The sequence below is a fragment of the Trichomonas vaginalis genome, chromosome IV (assembly GCF_026262505.1).
Source record: "Trichomonas vaginalis G3 chromosome IV, whole genome shotgun sequence".
Lineage (NCBI taxonomy): Eukaryota > Parabasalia > Trichomonadida > Trichomonadidae > Trichomonas > Trichomonas vaginalis.
In genome coordinates, this window is record NC_067206.1 from 11,245,035 (window position 1) to 11,263,104 (window position 18,070).

Genomic DNA, 18,070 nt, shown 5'->3' on the forward strand with positions numbered 1-18,070 from the left:
AGAGATCACGCATTTTTTAGTCACAATAGCTAAATATAACTGTTCGAATGTTCCACAACTTTCTGAATGAAGACTATTTCAAAAATGGTTAGAAGTAAACATTCAAATATGTGAAGTGGGTCTAGTCTTCTTTAAGTCCTGACATGTAATTATTTACTGAAGATGAATTTTGTCATCTTTCTATCGGATAAAAAATATTTTTTTAAAAATTACTCAGAAAAATTTTTCTTTGTATAATATACACATTCTGAACATCTAAAAGACTATTGAGCATTTGGCCAAGAATGTTTCGTCGTTTAGAAGCTGTCATATAACATATTCTTGACAATATTGTTTATACGAATCGTACAATGACCTTTCATCTAATGACACAAAGTCAGTTTCATCTACGAATAGTTCATAAAACTCTTGTTTGCTTCTAACAATGTTTGTCTCTCTTCGGTATGTGGAATTTGTCTTGGATTTGAAGTTAGAAATATCTAATGTCATGAAATATGAGAACAAGTGGTTGTAAAAGTCAGATGTCAAAGTTTCTGCTAAGTCGTCAAAATATTCAGTATCTTGCATAGAGAATCTGACGTTCTGACAACTACATATCTTCTGTCAGAACTTTCTAACTTCATCGGAACAGCATTGTTTGAAAACCATAATGAAGTTTGCAACATTTTCAACAAACTCTTTGGTCTTTATACTTCTTTCAACAACTCCAACTTTATCTGTTATAAGACTCTTCAAAGCATCTGAGTTCAAAACTTTTGTTGTATCTATACTTTGAAGTTCATTGCAAACTATAAGTTTCATATTCTCAATTGAAGAGTTTAAATTTACCGCAGATGTTTTCTAAGTTTGTCATAATTAGGTTCGAATAACCTTCTAACAGGTTGCACAAAATATCTGTAAAGAATGTGTTCTTACCTGTTCCTTGTTTTCCAATTATAAATGAGAGCAGTTTCATTTTTAGCACTTGGATGTTGTAAGATGTTTTGCAAACCAAACATAAGATATACTCATAAACCTTTTCGTTTCCATTGCATATAATTTCTTTGACATGGTCTAACCAAGCTTCTATAATATTTTCTTTCCATTCTACTTGTTCATATTTATATCCAGTGAAGATAGAATAGAAGTTTGGAGAAGGTGTATAAAACTTTATACCTCGAACTGAAAAATCTTCTAACTTTGACAATAAGATATCCCAAGCATCTAACATCTTCATGCCAACTTGTACGACTTTTATTTTCTTAAGTTTCTGTCTACATTCTTGTTCAGACACTATTGTTGCTCTTGGTTTGTTAAAGACTACATCCCATTCTTTCATAACATAACATTCTGGGGCAGAGTCGACATAAATGACTAAACGTTTCAATTCTCGACTGCTTTGTTATAGTCTCGAAATGGACACATATTTCTGAATGCTTGGAAGTCATAAAAATCTGAAACATCTATTCTGTACATTTTTATAAAAAAAAAAAAATAATATTTTTTTTTATCTTGACTTTGTTGTTCCATTTGTTGCATTTTGTTGTTCTTGACTATTTGTTGTTGAAGTTGTTCTGTAATACAATACTTTCACAGTTGCATCTTCCAATTCGAAACTTTCTGCCGTCATTGACAAATACATAGGACATAAAAGTTTTACAGGAACAAAGTTTGCGTCAACTAATGTCAACGTTATACTTGCCAAAGTGTTTGAGTTCACTAAGGTTGAAAATTCTGCATTCGAATGAACAATAGGCAAACCAGCAGAGAAAGTATTGTTTATACGCATAAGTATCTTTTGGTCATAATAGTTTCTGTCGACATTCGAATAAACACTTTGAACCTAAGTTTGAAACAATATATAAGATTGGTGTGCTTAATGTCAATGGAATAGACATTCCTTGTATGACACCTTTTCCTGTTATAGGAAACTGTTGGTAGTAAAAACCAGAAATAAGTTTTGTATTATAGCTCATATCGTTTATAGTAAACTCAGTCGGACATCCAAACATAATGAAACCTGCTCTAGTTGCAGCACATGTTACACCCGTACTTAAAGTATTAAATAAGTCAACAAAACCTGTTGGTGGTAATATCTGAGTAAGTATCTTCAAAGGAGTATTTTTTACCATACCATTCACAACAATAAAGTCTTCTGGTGTCAAAAGAGCAAAACAGGCTTTAGTCGTCATTGTGTTTAAGGTTAGTTTACAATATCGTCCTTGAGGACTTTGTAAGTTTGTTGTTATAGAATTATATGACTCAGGGTTTTTTAGTCGTAATAGTATAAACCATTATGTCTTCTGCCATTTATATATATTTAAAAGTTTTCTGAAAGTGGAGAAGAACTTCATCTAACTTCACATGGCGTTTCTTGAAGTTCTCTGTCTAAGAAGTTCAAATATTTTGTAAAGACATAGAACTTTCCTTTGTCTACACGAACAAACAAAACAGGGTCTTTCATATCGTTCAAAAGTGTGTAAAGTCCTTTACATGAAATAAAGTCTATATTATTTTTCTTCAAACATCTTTCAAGAAGTTTTGAACATTTTTACTTAGCAAATAAACTTTAATGAAATGTTGTGGTCGTCAAATATTTTATAACGTCTGGGAAACTATACTTTTAAGTTCAAACGTTTCACCTCCTTTCATAACGTATATCTTGTCAATGACATTATATGAAACACCAACAGCAACTAATGTCGGGTTCTATTTCTTTGATGTTTTATATCGTCTGCCTCTGTCAAAAGTTTCAATAGTTCTTTCAAAAACTTCATGAGGTGCAATGACATATGAGTTCACTTTTACAGGGTTGTGTTCGACCAAGTTTAACATTATACTTAAAGCTTGACAAATCTTCTCCTGAGTTTGAAGTTTGTCTTTCAGTTGTTGGTAGTCGTTTCGAATATCTGCAACAGAACTTAAGTCTCTGCTAACTTCAGGATATGTTGGTTGTTCTTTTACAGGAACAATTGTTATATACCATCTTCGTCTTCGTATGGTTTCCCCACTTCAACATCTCTGTCTTTGACATTGACAATAACACTTTGACTGTTTGTTTGAGTTGGTGAATTTAACTTCACATCTGCCACCGCCATTAAACCTTTTGAAACACTTACGCTTTTATTTTTCGGAAATGACATTTTACTTAGAATAAAAAGATGGACGTATTCGGATATCTCTTTGAATTGAAGCAAAACAAAGTTTACAACACACAAACAATACAAATAACAATGACAGAATAGTTCTTTTATACAAACAATGGTAAATGTTATAGAATAGCAGTCTTTGCTGAACCTAAATATTTTCATAAAGCAAAGAAAGTTGGTAATAACTGAAATGGTGAAAGTTCTTGAAGCAGACAAAAATAAACTTCAAAACTTACAGATATTACTAAAGGAAAGTTTATAATACAATATTATGTCAAAACTGGCGTACTGTCAATATTTGACGGAGAGAAGTCAGTTCAAGAACAACTTACTGACCTGCTGCCAAAATCTGCTCGATGGAAGCTGTCGTTATGCCAATCTGAGGAGCCCCAGCAGGTTTCATCGAACGAATCTTCAAAAGAGCATCTTCCGTGAAAAGTGCTATTGGTTTTGTAAACTTCTTTGCTTTCAATTCATCTGGACCGTCTCTGTCACCAGTATATTGTATTTGAACTGTACCAACAGTTGAAATACCACCCATAAAGTCTTCTGAGTCAGCAAATGGAATGCCAAGCCAAAAGTTTGAACGGTCTCCATTTGTATATTGAGTTTTTTGACCTCTCTGTATGAGTCCATACTTTCACATATGGCATAATAAAACTTTGCATTTCAGGGTTAATAGTTGTTGTGAAGTTGTTGTTAAAGTTCATTAGCATCTAATGTCAAGTTGTATGACCTCATATCCTCAACTGTAGAATATTCTTCTCTTGGATAATATTTGCCATCTATGTTTATATGATATTTAATACCAGGGTTGTAGAAAACAAGATAGTCATTTATAGTTCGTCTGAACAGTACAAACATAGTATCTGCATGTTTCCATTGCAGTTGTTAAAGCAATATCTGTTCTTGCACCTGGGTCAGCACTTTGGTTTCCAACTTCACCTGCAAAGTCTTTGACAGATATTTGGTGTATAGGGAACATAAGTGGAACTGCAATATATTTGGCAGCTAAAAGCATTTGAAATATCTGGGTCCAACATATAAACGGCAAGTCTGCTTTCTATTCTCTTGCATTCAAACTTTTCGCATGTGAACTTAACTGGGTCCCAAGCAGTTCCAGCAGCAATTGAAATAATAGTTTACTTCATTGTTGAAGTTTGAGAAACCAAAGTCTAAGTCAACTTTGTCTTTGCAAAAGTCACCGAACTTGGCTCCACCAGTTCCAGCTACAGTAATGCTGAATGGGTCTTGTGTTGGTGCAATGACTAAGTTATTTTTGCTTGGAGTAAGTTCGATAGAAATTTTTCCTGCCCAGTTTGGCAAGTATCTTAAAAACCTGAAGATGAGGAAAGATGACAAAGGAACTCTAAGTTTCAGTTTTACTTTAGTGGCAGCATTTCCATCTGAACCAGAAAGGTTAACATAAACTCCTGGAACGTTAGGGTCAAGTCTTCTTATTTTCTCTCAATATTTGCATACTGGTCTGTTTGTTCTCTAGCTTGTGGTTGTACTGAGTTTCTCAAAGCGAACCATTCATAGTTTGCCCATGTTACTGTTTGAACTAAGTCCGAGTTAGAATATATCTTATATCCCATGAAAACTTCTGGAGCATATTGGTATCCGACATAGAAAATTCCATTGCAACCTTTCTTGTCAGACAACTTGGCAGAAAGGTTTTATTTCAATGTCTTGTTCCACGTATAAGAATGAGTTGTCAATAGAAATAATATGAAACCTGTCGCAAGCAATATCTACTGTTGTTGAAGAACCTTCTCCAAACTCACCTACGTTTCCATAAGAACAGCAGTTGTATATTCGTAAGTTCCAGGAACTATTTCTGACCTTCTAATGGCATTGTCGCATTCGTTATACCATTCGGAAACATTTCCGTTCATGGCATCCAAAACTGTTGGCGTTATATTCTGAGCGGCGTACATTTCATATGGGTAAAATATAGAATAGTTGAATTTATGTGTCATAATAGAACCCACTCGTACCAAGCTTTACTTTCTTCCTGACTGAGTTTTTAACTCTTCTTTTTCCTTCATTGCCACTACTTTCACTAGATGAAGTTACTTCTTCACTACTTTCACTTTGTTCTACTCTTCTCTTCTTCTTTGGTGTCGCTTTTGGTAACTTGCCCTCTGCTTCAAGTTGTTGCATCTTTGCCTCATGTTCACCTAGTATGTTGTAAATTTCCCATGTCCTTTTTGCCTTTGGGCTCTGGTCGCCCATCTCAGGTAACCTATATCTTAGAAAGATTTTGTCATAGTTTGTATTTGAGTCTTCGCGTATTGTTTGCATGACTCTTTCCTGAGTTTCCCGGTTCAAGCTCTTCAAACAGAGCTTGTCCATATGGAATAAGCTCGTTTCCAAATATATGTTTTTGTAGCCATTCTGGTTTTCTTTCCATGTTACCAATAATATCTTTTGTGAATGGGAAAGCTTTTACCCAATGTTTCAGTCTTGCGTCATTTATTTCTGTAGTTGGTTTTATTTTGTCAAGGAACATGTTTTTCAATACTAACATTTCATTTGGTACTGTCCATTTGAGTTTTCTTAAATATTCATCCCTTCTCGGTTCATTGTCTGCAAAGTAAGTTTTTATGACATTTTGCAAAACTTTCGTTTGCAAGGTCATGTACAATAGGTTCTCTTCCTTCTCTCTCCCTAACTTTCTTTCTAAACTCTTCACCAAATATACCATCTCTATGGTTCTGTGTAGTTCTTTGAGATAAATGTTCTAGAACGTCAGGTGTTATATTTCCATCAGCCATGTTCATTTCATACTGGTTCAAAATATCTGCATCTTTCATATCTTTCAATGGCATTAAAGCCGCGCTGAAAATACCAGCTATATCTGGTTCACCATTCACTTCCATTGCGTCTACAACTTCTTGGAATTGAGGTTGTAAGTTTATGAACCACCTATCCGGATTAGCTTTATGACCCCATCTCATTGTAGTTCCATAGTCTGCAGAAACAAAAGTAGGTTTGTTTCCATATTGGTTAGGTTCTGAATGAACTTTAAACAATGTTTCATTTCTATATGTTTTGTTGAAATTTAACCTTTTATTTTCACCGAGTTCAGCCAAAGATTGAACGTTATATGGTCGTAAGTAAAAAAGATTATTGTATTTGCGTACATTTTCTTTCAGTACTTCCATTCTATGCTGAATATTTTCATCTGATGTTGGAGTCTTTTGTATGTCGGCGAACATTTTTCGATATTCTTCTACCATGTCAGCCGAATTTTTCTTAGACTCTTGGAAAGATTCCATATTCACCTCATAGTCTTGTTGAGGGTCAAGATTTTTCGGCTGTTCCAAATCTTCATCTAGTTCTGTGAAGTTAGTTTCCAAAGGAGGGACTTGTTCGTTTCCTTCAGGCTCTTCTAGCTGTTGTTGCTGAACTATTTCTTCCATGTCTGGTTGTATCTGAACTTCTTCCTGTGGAGTTTCTTGTACCTCATCTGCTGGCATTTCATATATTCCGAGACCGTTTTTAACAAGTTCCCTATCTAAGTCATCCGGACTCATAAACCTTTCTTCTTTCGTTCCGTCTATATTTTTTACGCGTTTCATGAAGAGAGTTGAATTATCATTTAGCTCTGACACCAAATATCTCGGAGTAAATTCATCCATGTCATTTGGATGATATGCTATTAAATCATATCCCTTAGCGAGCTTGTATTTTCCAGGTTTGAAATTATATCCCATTTGGTGCTGAACCATAAAGCTAAATAGGTTCGGGTCAATATTTCCTTCCTTGAACTTTTTAATAGCTTCTTTATATCTGTCACTAAAGTCAAGAGTATCTGGGTAACCATAATCTTCCTTAAGCATTTTTAAGAATTCTTGGTTTCCTTGTTCTCTACTTCTTTTATGTCCTTGCTCTGTTTGTGGTTGTTGTTGTGCAGGGTTTTGAACTGTTGGTTGTTGTGCTGGTTGTTGTGCTGGTTGTGGAGGTGGTTGTTGTGCTGGTTTTGGTTGTGGTTGTTGTGCAGGTGCAGGGTTTTGAACTGTTGGTTGCTGTGCTGGATTTTGAACTGTTGGTTTTGGTTGTTGTTGCTGTGCAGGGTTTTGAACTGTTGGTTGTTGTTGTGGTGCTGGATTTTGAACTGTTGGTTGTTGTGTTGGTTTTGGTGCATGCCTGTGTCTGTGTCCATGTGACGATGTAAATGTTTTAGGTAGTCCTGGTGCAGGTGCTTCTCTTGGAGGGTTTGGTGGTATATAAATTCCACCAGCTGGTATATAATAAGTTCCACCAGCTGGCACATATGTTCCATCTGCAGCATAATGTCCTACCTGACTTTTCGTTTTTAAGAAAGCATTTACTAGGTCTGTTTTGGTCTGTTGTAACTCTTTTTCTTGACTTTCCACAACAGTTGCTCTAACGGCGTCATAGGCACTTTGAACTGCCTGTCTCGTTGCTGCATCTGTTATTTTCGTCATATTTTCTGCTACTTCTCTTAACTCTTTGTCGAAACCTTCAGACTTCAGTTTCTTTCCAGATGAGAAGTCGTTCACTAGTTTCACCTTACTATGAAGAGCTTCGAAGGCGTTCTTAAAGTCAGCATTCATTAAAGCTTCATTTGAACTGTCTTCATCCGCTTGTATTTTTGTCCTTATTGACCCTATAAGTTGGGCTGCTTTAGCGTTGGCTTGGGCATCTAACCAGTCATTATTAGCTTTTATATATTCTGCGCTTTTCATTGCCTTTTGCATGGCTGCGTCGTTATTTTTACTTTCTTGTGCTAAGTTTTCATACTGTACGGTTTGGTTTTGCAACTGTAAAAGTTTTTCTGCCTTTACATTTGCTTCAACTTCTTTTTTATACTCATCGCTATCCATATATGTCTTCAGGGCTTTTTGTTTTATTTCTTCATCTTTCAGTACTTTATATTGAGTAGTATGGTTTTTCAAATTTATAACATCTTGTTCCATTTTTGCTACTTCTGCTGCTTTTCTGACACTTTTTTCGCATATTCCTCTGTACTTAGTTCTTTCAGTTGTTCTTCTTTCTTCTTTTTCTCTACGTTTAACTCATTGAGTTTCTTTGTGTGTCTGTCATATTCTAGTTTCTTTTCGTTTTCACTTATTTGTTTCTGTATGTCTATGTTTGACTTTTTGACATCTGTTATTTGATTTTTGAGTGAACTCAAATTCATTTGACTTTGAGGGTTATAAGCTGTTCCGTCTGCAGCTCCACCATAGCCTGCCATTTTCGCTAAAAGTGCCGCTCTTAAACCTCCACTCTGTGCACCAATAACTCGGTTTAAAAGCATAGGGTTGCTTGACATTTGTTGCAACATAGTGGGGTCATTCATCATTTGTTGTCGCAACTGTTGTTGTGGTGTCAGTTTTACTATTGGATGTTTCAATGCTCCCTTCCTCTTACGCATATTCTTACGTAGCTTACGTGGCATTTTAAGTGAAGTTAAAAAGCGGTTTTTGACATATGTTTATATGACACTTTTTGTTCAGCACAAAAAACTACTCGGTCAAAGTGTTGTCAGTTTTGTAAAATAACCGTCCTATCTCATTCTATAAGGGGGAAAAGGCTTCTCAAAGTATACTTCCTTGGAACGCCTGTAACTTTTCCTGTAGCGACTATAGACCCTTACTTGTCCGGACAAAGTTATACTATTTTGAGCGCTCTACAAAAAAGTCAACGGCTGGTCGGCTGGGGTTCGGTCCTCCTCTTGGGTCTTGGGCAAAATTTCTTAGGGCTAGAAGGGGCGCAGCCCCTGGAAGCCCCTCATACCTGACCTAATTGTAGGAATAAAAACTTTTTATAAATTATTCATAAATTTTTAAAATCTGCTATTCGGAAGTATGTTCAAAAATCATTCAATTATGTGAGAATTCTTACGATTACAAAAAAAGTCACACAACCCGCATGCTTCTACTACTTTAATTCACTCAAATTATATTGTTAATTATAGAATGTATGAATAAATAGATCTGATGCATTATATCATTTACTCATTTTCAATTGAAAATGAAATTAATTTTTATGATTATTTTATTTAAGTTAAAACTTTATTTTATTATTAGGATGAGGTCAGGTATGTGGGGCTTCCAGGCGCGTTGCGCCTTCTAGCCCCTAAGAAATTTTGCCCAAGACCCAAGAGGAGGACCGAACCCCAGCCGACCAGCCGGTGACAAAACCAAAACCGTTGTTATTTACATCATATTAATGATGTCACTTTTAAAAATGTCACTTTTTGTGTCGCTTTTCACAAATTATATATGTTTTCATGCTTTGTCACTTTTCTGTCACTTTTCAGGAAAAAACATTTTTATTATTATATATAAATGAATTTTACAAAACCACCGTTACCGTTCTTTGGAAATAAGAGTAGATGTAAAGATATTATTCTTATATACGAAAAAAAGAGATCTGACATTGTGTCAGATCTCAGTAAAAGTGACATTTACATGTCAAAAAAATAGAATGAGTTTAAGTAATTAAAATTGAGGGTGAGAGTAGTATTGTATGAAATAATATCTCTCACCCTCCAATTCATCCTATGGCGCCGAAAAAATTTTGGTGAAATGCGACCACATTTCACCAAAATTTCTCGGCGCCATATAGAGAACTAGAGCCTGTGAGGTACTGATACTATCCATGTACCTCGCAGGCTCTAGTTCCAAGCCCAAATGGCTAAAAATTGCCCGCAATTGTTCACATTGCGGGCAATTTTTAGCCATTTTGGCTGGGAATTGGAGGGTGAGAGTAGTATTGTATGAAATAATATCTCTCACCCTCCAATTCATCCTATGGCGCCGAAAAAATTTTGGTGAAATGCGACCACATTTCACCAAAATTTCTCGGCGCCATATAGAGAACTAGAGCCTGTGAGGTACTGATACTATCCATGTACCTCGCAGGCTCTAGTTCCAAGCCCAAATGGCTAAAAATTGCCCGCAATTGTTCACATTGCGGGCAATTTTTAGCCATTTTGGCTGGGAATTGGAGGGTGAGAGTAGTATTGTATGAAATAATATCTCTCACCCTCCAATTCATCCTATGGCGCCGAAAAAATTTTGGTGAAATGCGACCACATTTCACCAAAATTTCTCGGCGCCATATAGAGAACTAGAGCCTGTGAGGTACTGATACTATCCATGTACCTCGCAGGCTCTAGTTCCAAGCCCAAATGGCTAAAAATTGCCCGCAATTGTTCACATTGCGGGCAATTTTTAGCCATTTTGGCTGGGAAATTTGGAGGGTGAGAGTAGTATTGTATGAAATAATATCTCTCACCCTCCAATTCATCCTATGGCGCCGAAAAAATTTTGGTGAAATGCGACCACATTTCACCAAAATTTCTCGGCGCCAATAGAGAACTAGAGCCTGTGAGGTACTGATACTATCCATGTACCTCGCAGGCTCTAGTTCCAAGCCAAAATGGCTAAAAATTGCCCGCAATTGTTTCACATTCCCATCTTTTGTTGGTAAGACGAAGAATATGAAATAAATTATGAAGAAGATAATGATGAATAAAATATCACTTTTTATATTTTTGACACGTAAAGTTGTCACTTTTCTGTCAAACCGTTTTTATCGTTTTCGTATATAACATTATATTGAGAGAACTTAAGAAACTACCGAATGGTCTAACATTTGTAGATTTGTTCGGTGGAAGTTTCTATATATCCCATTTGTGCCATACAATATTCCCAGACTCAAAGATTATATGCAATGACTTCGACAACTATATGGACCGTCTCAAACATATACCAGACACAAACAATATATTGAAAGAGTTAAAAAGAAAAGATACCTATAGGTAAGATGGAACGTATACCATTAGATAAGAAAAATATTGTGAGAGAGGTTTTGAAAAAAGCAGAATATATAGACTGGGATAGTATATCTTCTAGACTATTATATAGTGGTGCTATAAGAGTTCATGACATTGAAACACTTATGTCAAAAGTTTTATATCTTAACTATACAAATGTTTTCAAAGAGGACATAGAAAAATATATTGAGGGTATAGAGTTTGTGAGATGTCATTGGACAGATTTGTATGAAAAATATAAAGACAAGGAAAATGTTTTCTTTATAGTGGACCCGCCGTTCTTTAACACATGGGATTTTCAATACCAAGTAGACTGGACTTTGAGAGACTCTTTAGAAACTTTAGACGTTTTACATAACCATCCATGCTTTTACTTTACATCCGATAAAAGTGGTTTGGAAACCGTTATGAGATGGTTAGAGGACATACATGACTATGAGTTTATATATGACAAGATAGAATATGAGAGAGGTCCTATAAACTGGAGAAAGTGTCACAATAAAGAAATTTTATTAGTAAGTAAATGTGGTTTGAAATAGGACTACTTGTTTTAGGTTTTTTCCATTGTGTCATTTATTTATTTGACGTGGCAGAAAAGTACAGAGAATATGAAGATGAACCAATGCCTGCAAATGTTCAGTATATGTACTCGTAAGAGATATTTTTATCTAATATTAAATGGACGCACAGAACTTAGCGAATGCACAGCAACCTGGACAACCAAACCAGAGAATATTCCAAATGAAGTTAGAATACAAACTGCAATGGCAAACTATGGTCAAGTGCCAACAGATGTACAAATGCAAACTGCCATGTCAAATGACGCTGCGTTAGGTTTGCCACCATGGTATGCAAATATGAGATGGAAAGAGTTTTATACAAACCCTGAAGTGGGATATAAACAACTCTATGCAGATGACGCGAACACAGGAGTTGACCCGGAATATTTTCTACAGAGGAGAAATAGAATGTATGAGCTCCAGTTAAAGAATGCTATGGAACTCAACAGGAAACGTAAGAGACTAGGCGGACATTAGATTTTTACATATAGTAAAATGGGTTTCTTCAGTAGTATTGGAAACTTCTTTCGAAATGTTGGAAGAGGTATGGAATGGAATAAAAACCGTAGGAAGAGGAATTTGGAACGGAGTCAAAAATATTGGTAAAAGAGTAGGTCAGTTCGTTGGTATTATACCTAAAGACCCTGAACCAGAAGAACAAGCTCCTGTTATACAACAGCCTGAACCTGCACCACAGTCTAGTTGGCAACCAAATCCAACACCTCAACCGTATTAAAAAATTATATTTTTACCGTTCGATAGTAGTTGTATATGAAACTAAGTTCTAAGTAAAACACATGGTATAATGGAATTATTCTTTTTCTTCCATCTGTAGTAAACCATACTTGAAAGTCTGAAATACTTCCACTTGGTGGTTCATATAACTTTGTAGGTTTTTCGTAAAAGTCATTTGCCAAGCATAAGAAAGAGTTTTGGGCGCCAGAAAATGAAGCATGAACTATCACAGCATCTTGGTCGAAAACATCTTTAAATAAATATGGTTCATCTCTTGCATATCGACTGTAAATATTTGCTAAAGGAAGTTCGACTTTCTGATTTAACATTCTTTGCAAATAATACCATGACATTGCAGAGAATTCTGTATATATTTGTTCGTCTTTATTTGGATTGTTTTCGTAGATTTGAAATGACACTTGTGAATTTTGTTTGTCATATACAATTCTCACATAAAGTGTGCTCTCGGTATTTGCATATTCATCAGCATATTTTGCATAACATGAATTTATTTTATCTTCTATATTTTTTAACGCAGTCTGTAGAGAAGATGAAAGGTCAACTTGTATTAGCTCAATTTCTTCCCACATTTTTCGTTTCCCTTCAGATATATAATCTATATGAAACCTTACAATAAATGGAAAACTTTTATCTTCTACAGACACAAATTTTATTCTACGAAAGCCAATAGCTTTTGTGACGGATGGGTCTCTTAACCATCTTAATGGGTAGTCAAAACGATAGCCTTCATGCTTTATAGTATCTGTCTCAAACTTTTGACCGACATTAGTAAAAAGTTCATCTAATGGTTTAGTTGTAGCAACTCTTGAATTTTCTTTTTCTATTGAAAGCATATTTTATCTAGAATAAAAATGTCAAATGAAACAGCGTCTATGAGAGAAATACAACACAACCGACAACTCATTATGCAAGCTCTAAATAAGAACACAACAAACTTTTCAAACTATTCTAAGATATCTGAGTCATTGAAAGAAGGAAACTTAAAACTGACATTAAACCCAATGACAGATGAGTTTCTGTTTCAAGACAATAAGAACCATACTGTCTGTATAAATCCAACAAAAGGAACTTTAAACGAGAAACCTATAAATGAACTTCTTTTGAAAGCAGATGTTGACAACAAAGCTGACAAAGAATATGTAGACGATGCAATAGCAAAAGAAGAAGAAAGAGCTGAAAACGAATATTCTAAAAAGACTCATACACATTCTATATCTGATATTACAAACTTACAAGAAACCTTAAACAGGAAAAGTGACGTTGGACATACACATTCTATATCTGAAATAACAGACTTAAACGTTAGCCTTGAAAATAAAGCGGATAAGGAATATGTGGATGAAAAAGATAATGAAATTAAAGAAAGGGTTGAATGGTATAATGAATGGACATCGGAGACTTTTAAAGTTAAAGCCGATACAGGATGGGTTTCAGGATGTTTAGACCTTAAAGCGGATAAAACATATGTTAACGATGAGTTAGAGAAGAAAGCAGATAAGACTCATACACATACCATTGCAAATATTACAAACTTACAAGAAACCTTAAACAGGAAAAGTGACGTTGGACATACACATTCTATATCTGAAATAACAGACTTAAACGTTAGCCTTGAAAAGAAAGCAGATAAGAACCATACACACGATTTCTTCGCAACTGTTGGTATAGAAAATATTGAAGGAACGGTTGAAGGAGCTGATGGAACTGGTGGGGATGTATTGTATTGGAAACCTCCTAACTTTCCACAAGGTTTAACATCGGATGACGACATAACAACGATGAAAGAAATTAGATGTAGAAATGTTTTTATCATGAAGGATGAAAATAAAGTTAAATTCACTGCTCAAGATTTATATGACAAGAAAGCTGACAAAACAGAGCTTCAAACATTAAAGACTGAAATACTTCAAACATTATATCCTATAGGCTCTATTTATACGTCAATGAACTCTACCAGACCAGAAGTAGTACTTGGTTTTGGAACTTGGACTCAAATAGTCGACAGGTTTTTGTATTGTGCAAACTCTTCAAAGGAAACAGGTGGAAGTAAAACGATTTCAGGTGAAAATTTACCTGCACATAGTCACTACATAGATTTAAGTACATCTCAAGCAGGTTGGCATAAGCATAAATTTTGGGATTGGCACGCCTTGAAAAAAGGTAAAGGATATGATGTTAAAGACGACGTTCAGTTTGCTATAAATTGTTTCTGGGGTAACACTCAGGGAGATGGAAACCATACACATCGCGTTTCAGGGTATACGCAAACAACGGGACAAAGTAAAGAATACATGCCACCTTACATGACAGTTTACGCATGGTATAGAAATGCTTAGTCGTCATTTTCAACTTCTTTAGCATATTCGTCAGGAGTTGTCTTATATTTGTTAGGAACTGTCTTTGAAAGTATACCACCTTGAACTTTGACAAGTTTGAAACGAGGTCTGGCAATAGTAGTTTTATCTTCTGCTTGCAGTGTGTACATTTTGCCATGTTTGCCTAAAACTTCATAATATTCTCTTGTATACTTTCTTCTATTTTTACGAACACGAATGTGAGTACCTGTCGAGTTCCCATTGTTGTCATAGTCAATAGTATTTTCATATGGGTCGCGTTTAGGTATTTCTATTTTTACTTTGTCACCTTTCTGAAGTTTGAAGCTCGGCATTCTTTCTTGTTTGTCTCTTTTGACTAAATTATTAAATATATAGTCTTTCTCTAAGTCAGGGTTGTTTTTTCATTTCTTCGGGGAGTGGTTTCCCAAACCTTTTTGTTTACGGTTATTGTAAATATTTAAAACTTGTCTCATCTTTGCCATGGAGAAGTGTCTATATTTGTCGTCATATGACATTTCATTTGCTTCACCACCTTGTGGTTGGTTTAAGTCTCTTAACATTTTTATACAACCGTCAATGACACCAAGAGCAGAATGGTTTTGGTCGACAATGAAATATTGGTTTACATTTTTTGAACGCAGATAGTTTTTTACATCATCTGATTTGAAAGAACTTTCATAGTCAGATGTCAGTTTTGTTGGATGGTATTTGTCAACGAATATTGTCAAAGCAGTTTTCACATCTAAAATATTTTTGGACCATAATGGTATGGCTTCACAGTATCTTGTGTTTTGACCGACAAATATTAGCCAGTATGGTGGTCCATCTTCTCTATACCTCGGAATGTTTTCCAAGATATCCATAAACCAAGCATTTGGTGTTGAACTAAAGATTTTTATCATGAGTGCTTTCTTTGTCGCTTTAGAAACATAGGGGTCCTTGTTCGGATTCGTCATTTTTTAACCCATAAGAAATGGGTTTATTTGGCGCATTAGCAGGAGTTGCATCTAGATTTTTACCCGCAGTGGGAACAATAGCCAGAGGTGCATTTGGAATTGGAAAGAAGATTTTGAGTACATTAGGTATACTTAAAGAGAAAGCACAACCTATTATACAAACTGTACAGAAAGGTTGGGAGGTAGCACGAGATGCAACAAATCTTATTCCAAATCCTGAAACAAGAGGAAAAGTTCAAGGATGGATGGACAATGTAGGAAGACAAGCAGGAAACTATTATAACAAAGCAAATGACTACTATAACCAAGCAGGACACTATATGGACCAAGGTGAAAGATTCTTTAACAGAGGATATAACCATGCACAACAGTGGGTAAACAATAACCAACCTCAACCGCCTCAAACGTGGGGAATGTAAATTTTTTTTACTGAGATGAAATGAACAATACAGCATTGAGACAAATGGGTTCAAGATGGATTTGTCGACTTCCAGCAGTTACACCACCACGTGTTTGTCAAGTTCTTCCTATACCTCAGGAAGTTTTAGACCGACTTAAAAAACAACAACAACCAGTTGAAAACAAACCAAACTAAAATTTTTTACTGAGATGAAATGACCGAAGAAGTTGAAACGGTAGATTTGACACCACAAACAAAAAGTTCAGAACCATTGTCAAAACCTGTCAAAGAACTTACAGATGAAGAGAAAAATTCAATAATAGAAGGTGCCAGGTCTGGAAATACAAACCCTAACTACAAAGTCACTTTTCATAGAAATGGAACGGCTAGTATCTCAAAAAAGAAACAGACTCTCACAAATAAAATATTGAAGTCTGAAGGAGCTTTCGAGACAACAGATGGAAAAGTTTACTTCACTGACCAACAGTTCATTATAGAACATCTCATTGACTTAGAGTCGAAATATTCTAAACTTTACAACAAACACAAAAAGTTGAAAGGAAAACAAAAACAAATGGCATATGATATTTATGAAGATGTTAACGACACAACTGTTCCTGCAAGTGAGGTAAAGTCAGAGGAACCGAAAAGTGACGAAAAACCGATAGAAGAAGAAAAACCAAAAACTGAAGATAAACCAAAACCAAAGTTTAGTTTGGAAACTAAACCAAGTCAACCTTCATTAGCTGGTATGGGTTGGCGTCAAAGACTTATGGTAGCAGGCGGTTATGTAAAGTAAAGAAAAAAATATTTTTTTATTTTTATAAAAATGCCCCCATATAGAATGGATAGAAAGTCTGCTAGAATAAAAGCAGAGTTACAAGGATATGGTTGGAGAGTTTCGAAGAATTTTAAATATAGGAAGGGAAGACCCATAAAAGTCTATGACAAATTGTCTGGTCTTCGCTACGAAATGGATTTGGAAACAGCACGTGCCAATTATCCAAACAGACTAGAGAGGTTAGAAGAAGAACGTCTTATGGACATGCCTTTCGATGTTAGTGAACCTCAAGTTGAAGGACACGACGGCTTTGCCAGATTCTACTGGAAACATGACGAACAATTGCATCCTTTGAGAAGGAAAAAAGGAAAAGGTGAAGACGCACATGCTCCCATGGAAAGAACAAGATATGCATATGAAAAGTATCGTGAAGTTAGAAGTCAAATTACATCTGGTCGAACCTTTACAGTAAACTTTGACGAAGGAAAGAACAAAGAAGGCTTCATGGGAGTACTTGCTGCAATTCAAGACGGAAATAAGAAAGGACACAATCTCAGATTGACCATAACAGATTTGGATGGTCACATTTACTATGCACATGGCAATGAACAAACAGCCGCAAAACTTCTTGACGCTTTCAAGACTACAAAGAGAGAACAAATGGTTGACTCCGACTCAGACATTTTGAATGCAATTGAAGGAATTGCAAGTGTCAAGTTCGAATGGTACCAACCTAACCCTCAAGCAGTCAGACAACATGCTGGATACTTCCCCTTCATAAATAAGTCTGACATTGACTTGACAAGGTATGGAATTTACAATTCAATTGAAACAATTGTCAATGAACCTTGTATTCTTACATGTCTCAGGAACTCTGGTCTTGTTACAGAAGAGAAGATGAAGTATCTTGAGTCATGTGTGAAGACAAGGTACATTCTCAGAGGTCAATTGGCAAAAATTGCACCGTTGGCAAATGTCAATATCCGAGTCAACATACCTACAGCTAAAGGTTCTTCACATGACGACTATGTTGTTGAGTTCAATTTACCATGGTTGAAGATTGTAATTGTCCACAACCACTTCATGTTGAACGAAAGTCTTACAAACCCATTGTTCGGAAAAGGCAAGTGCAACATTGTCAGAGCTGTAAACATTCTTTTCGAGAAAGGTTTGTTGGAACCAATTCCAGATGACAAGCTGACAGAAACTTTTGTACCAAAAGACGAAACAAACTTTTCACTGTTAGCAAGACCAAAAGTTGTTCCAGACAAAGTTCTAGTACAAAAGAAGTACACAGTTCCACAAGGGGTTGGTATGTTCGGATACCAACCTGAACC

General features: G+C 35.6%; 9 protein-coding genes and 1 pseudogene across 10 annotated transcripts, besides 6 other annotated features; 4 read left to right on the forward strand and 6 right to left on the reverse strand.

Moving 5' to 3' along the window:
* Positions 1–14: 14 nt before the first annotated feature.
* Positions 15–6,148: a mobile genetic element.
* On the reverse strand, positions 5,100–5,710 carry TVAGG3_0070780 (annotated as a pseudogene). Its single transcript has one exon. A coding segment is annotated over exon 1 (611 nt).
* A 144-nt stretch (positions 6,149–6,292) lies between the features above and the next one.
* TVAGG3_0070790 (protein of unknown function, DUF4106 family) lies at positions 6,293–6,976 on the reverse strand (the record flags this gene model as incomplete). The annotated part of the gene is made up of 1 exon (XM_051221691.1): positions 6,293–6,976. A coding segment is annotated over one exon (684 nt), but the record flags the coding sequence as incomplete, so codon positions are not given.
* A 2-nt stretch (positions 6,977–6,978) lies between these two features.
* Positions 6,979–7,299, reverse strand: TVAGG3_0070800 (uncharacterized protein; the record flags this gene model as incomplete). Its single annotated transcript, XM_051221692.1, has 1 exon — positions 6,979–7,299. One exon carries the CDS (start codon positions 7,297–7,299, stop codon positions 6,979–6,981), a length of 321 nt encoding a protein of 106 aa, XP_051106678.1.
* A 437-nt stretch (positions 7,300–7,736) lies between these two features.
* TVAGG3_0070810 (protein of unknown function, DUF4106 family) lies at positions 7,737–8,077 on the reverse strand (the record flags this gene model as incomplete). Its single annotated transcript, XM_051221693.1, has 1 exon — positions 7,737–8,077. A coding segment is annotated over one exon (341 nt), but the record flags the coding sequence as incomplete, so codon positions are not given.
* Positions 8,078–8,256: 179 nt separating this feature from the next.
* Positions 8,257–8,559, reverse strand: TVAGG3_0070820 (protein of unknown function, DUF4106 family; the record flags this gene model as incomplete). Its single annotated transcript, XM_051221694.1, has 1 exon — positions 8,257–8,559. A coding segment is annotated over one exon (303 nt), but the record flags the coding sequence as incomplete, so codon positions are not given.
* A 1,119-nt stretch (positions 8,560–9,678) lies between these two features.
* Positions 9,679–9,787: a mobile genetic element.
* Positions 9,788–9,928: 141 nt separating this feature from the next.
* Positions 9,929–10,037: a mobile genetic element.
* A 141-nt stretch (positions 10,038–10,178) lies between these two features.
* Positions 10,179–10,287: a mobile genetic element.
* Positions 10,288–10,659: 372 nt separating this feature from the next.
* Positions 10,660–10,722: a mobile genetic element.
* Positions 10,723–12,244: 1,522 nt separating this feature from the next.
* TVAGG3_0070870 (uncharacterized protein) lies at positions 12,245–13,093 on the reverse strand (the record flags this gene model as incomplete). Its single annotated transcript, XM_051221695.1, has 1 exon — positions 12,245–13,093. The coding sequence occupies one exon, from the start codon at positions 13,091–13,093 to the stop codon at positions 12,245–12,247; it is 849 nt and encodes a 282-aa protein (XP_051106681.1).
* A 384-nt stretch (positions 13,094–13,477) lies between these two features.
* Positions 13,478–18,070: part of a mobile genetic element that runs on past the window's edge.
* TVAGG3_0070890 (uncharacterized protein) lies at positions 15,570–15,971 on the forward strand (the record flags this gene model as incomplete). The annotated part of the gene is made up of 1 exon (XM_051221696.1): positions 15,570–15,971. One exon carries the CDS (start codon positions 15,570–15,572, stop codon positions 15,969–15,971), a length of 402 nt encoding a protein of 133 aa, XP_051106682.1.
* Positions 15,992–16,147, forward strand: TVAGG3_0070900 (uncharacterized protein; the record flags this gene model as incomplete). The annotated part of the gene is made up of 1 exon (XM_051221697.1): positions 15,992–16,147. The coding sequence occupies one exon, from the start codon at positions 15,992–15,994 to the stop codon at positions 16,145–16,147; it is 156 nt and encodes a 51-aa protein (XP_051106683.1).
* Positions 16,167–16,540, forward strand: TVAGG3_0070910 (uncharacterized protein; the record flags this gene model as incomplete). The annotated part of the gene is made up of 1 exon (XM_051221698.1): positions 16,167–16,540. A coding segment is annotated over one exon (374 nt), but the record flags the coding sequence as incomplete, so codon positions are not given.
* TVAGG3_0070920 (uncharacterized protein) lies at positions 16,797–18,045 on the forward strand (the record flags this gene model as incomplete). The annotated part of the gene is made up of 1 exon (XM_051221699.1): positions 16,797–18,045. A coding segment is annotated over one exon (1,249 nt), but the record flags the coding sequence as incomplete, so codon positions are not given.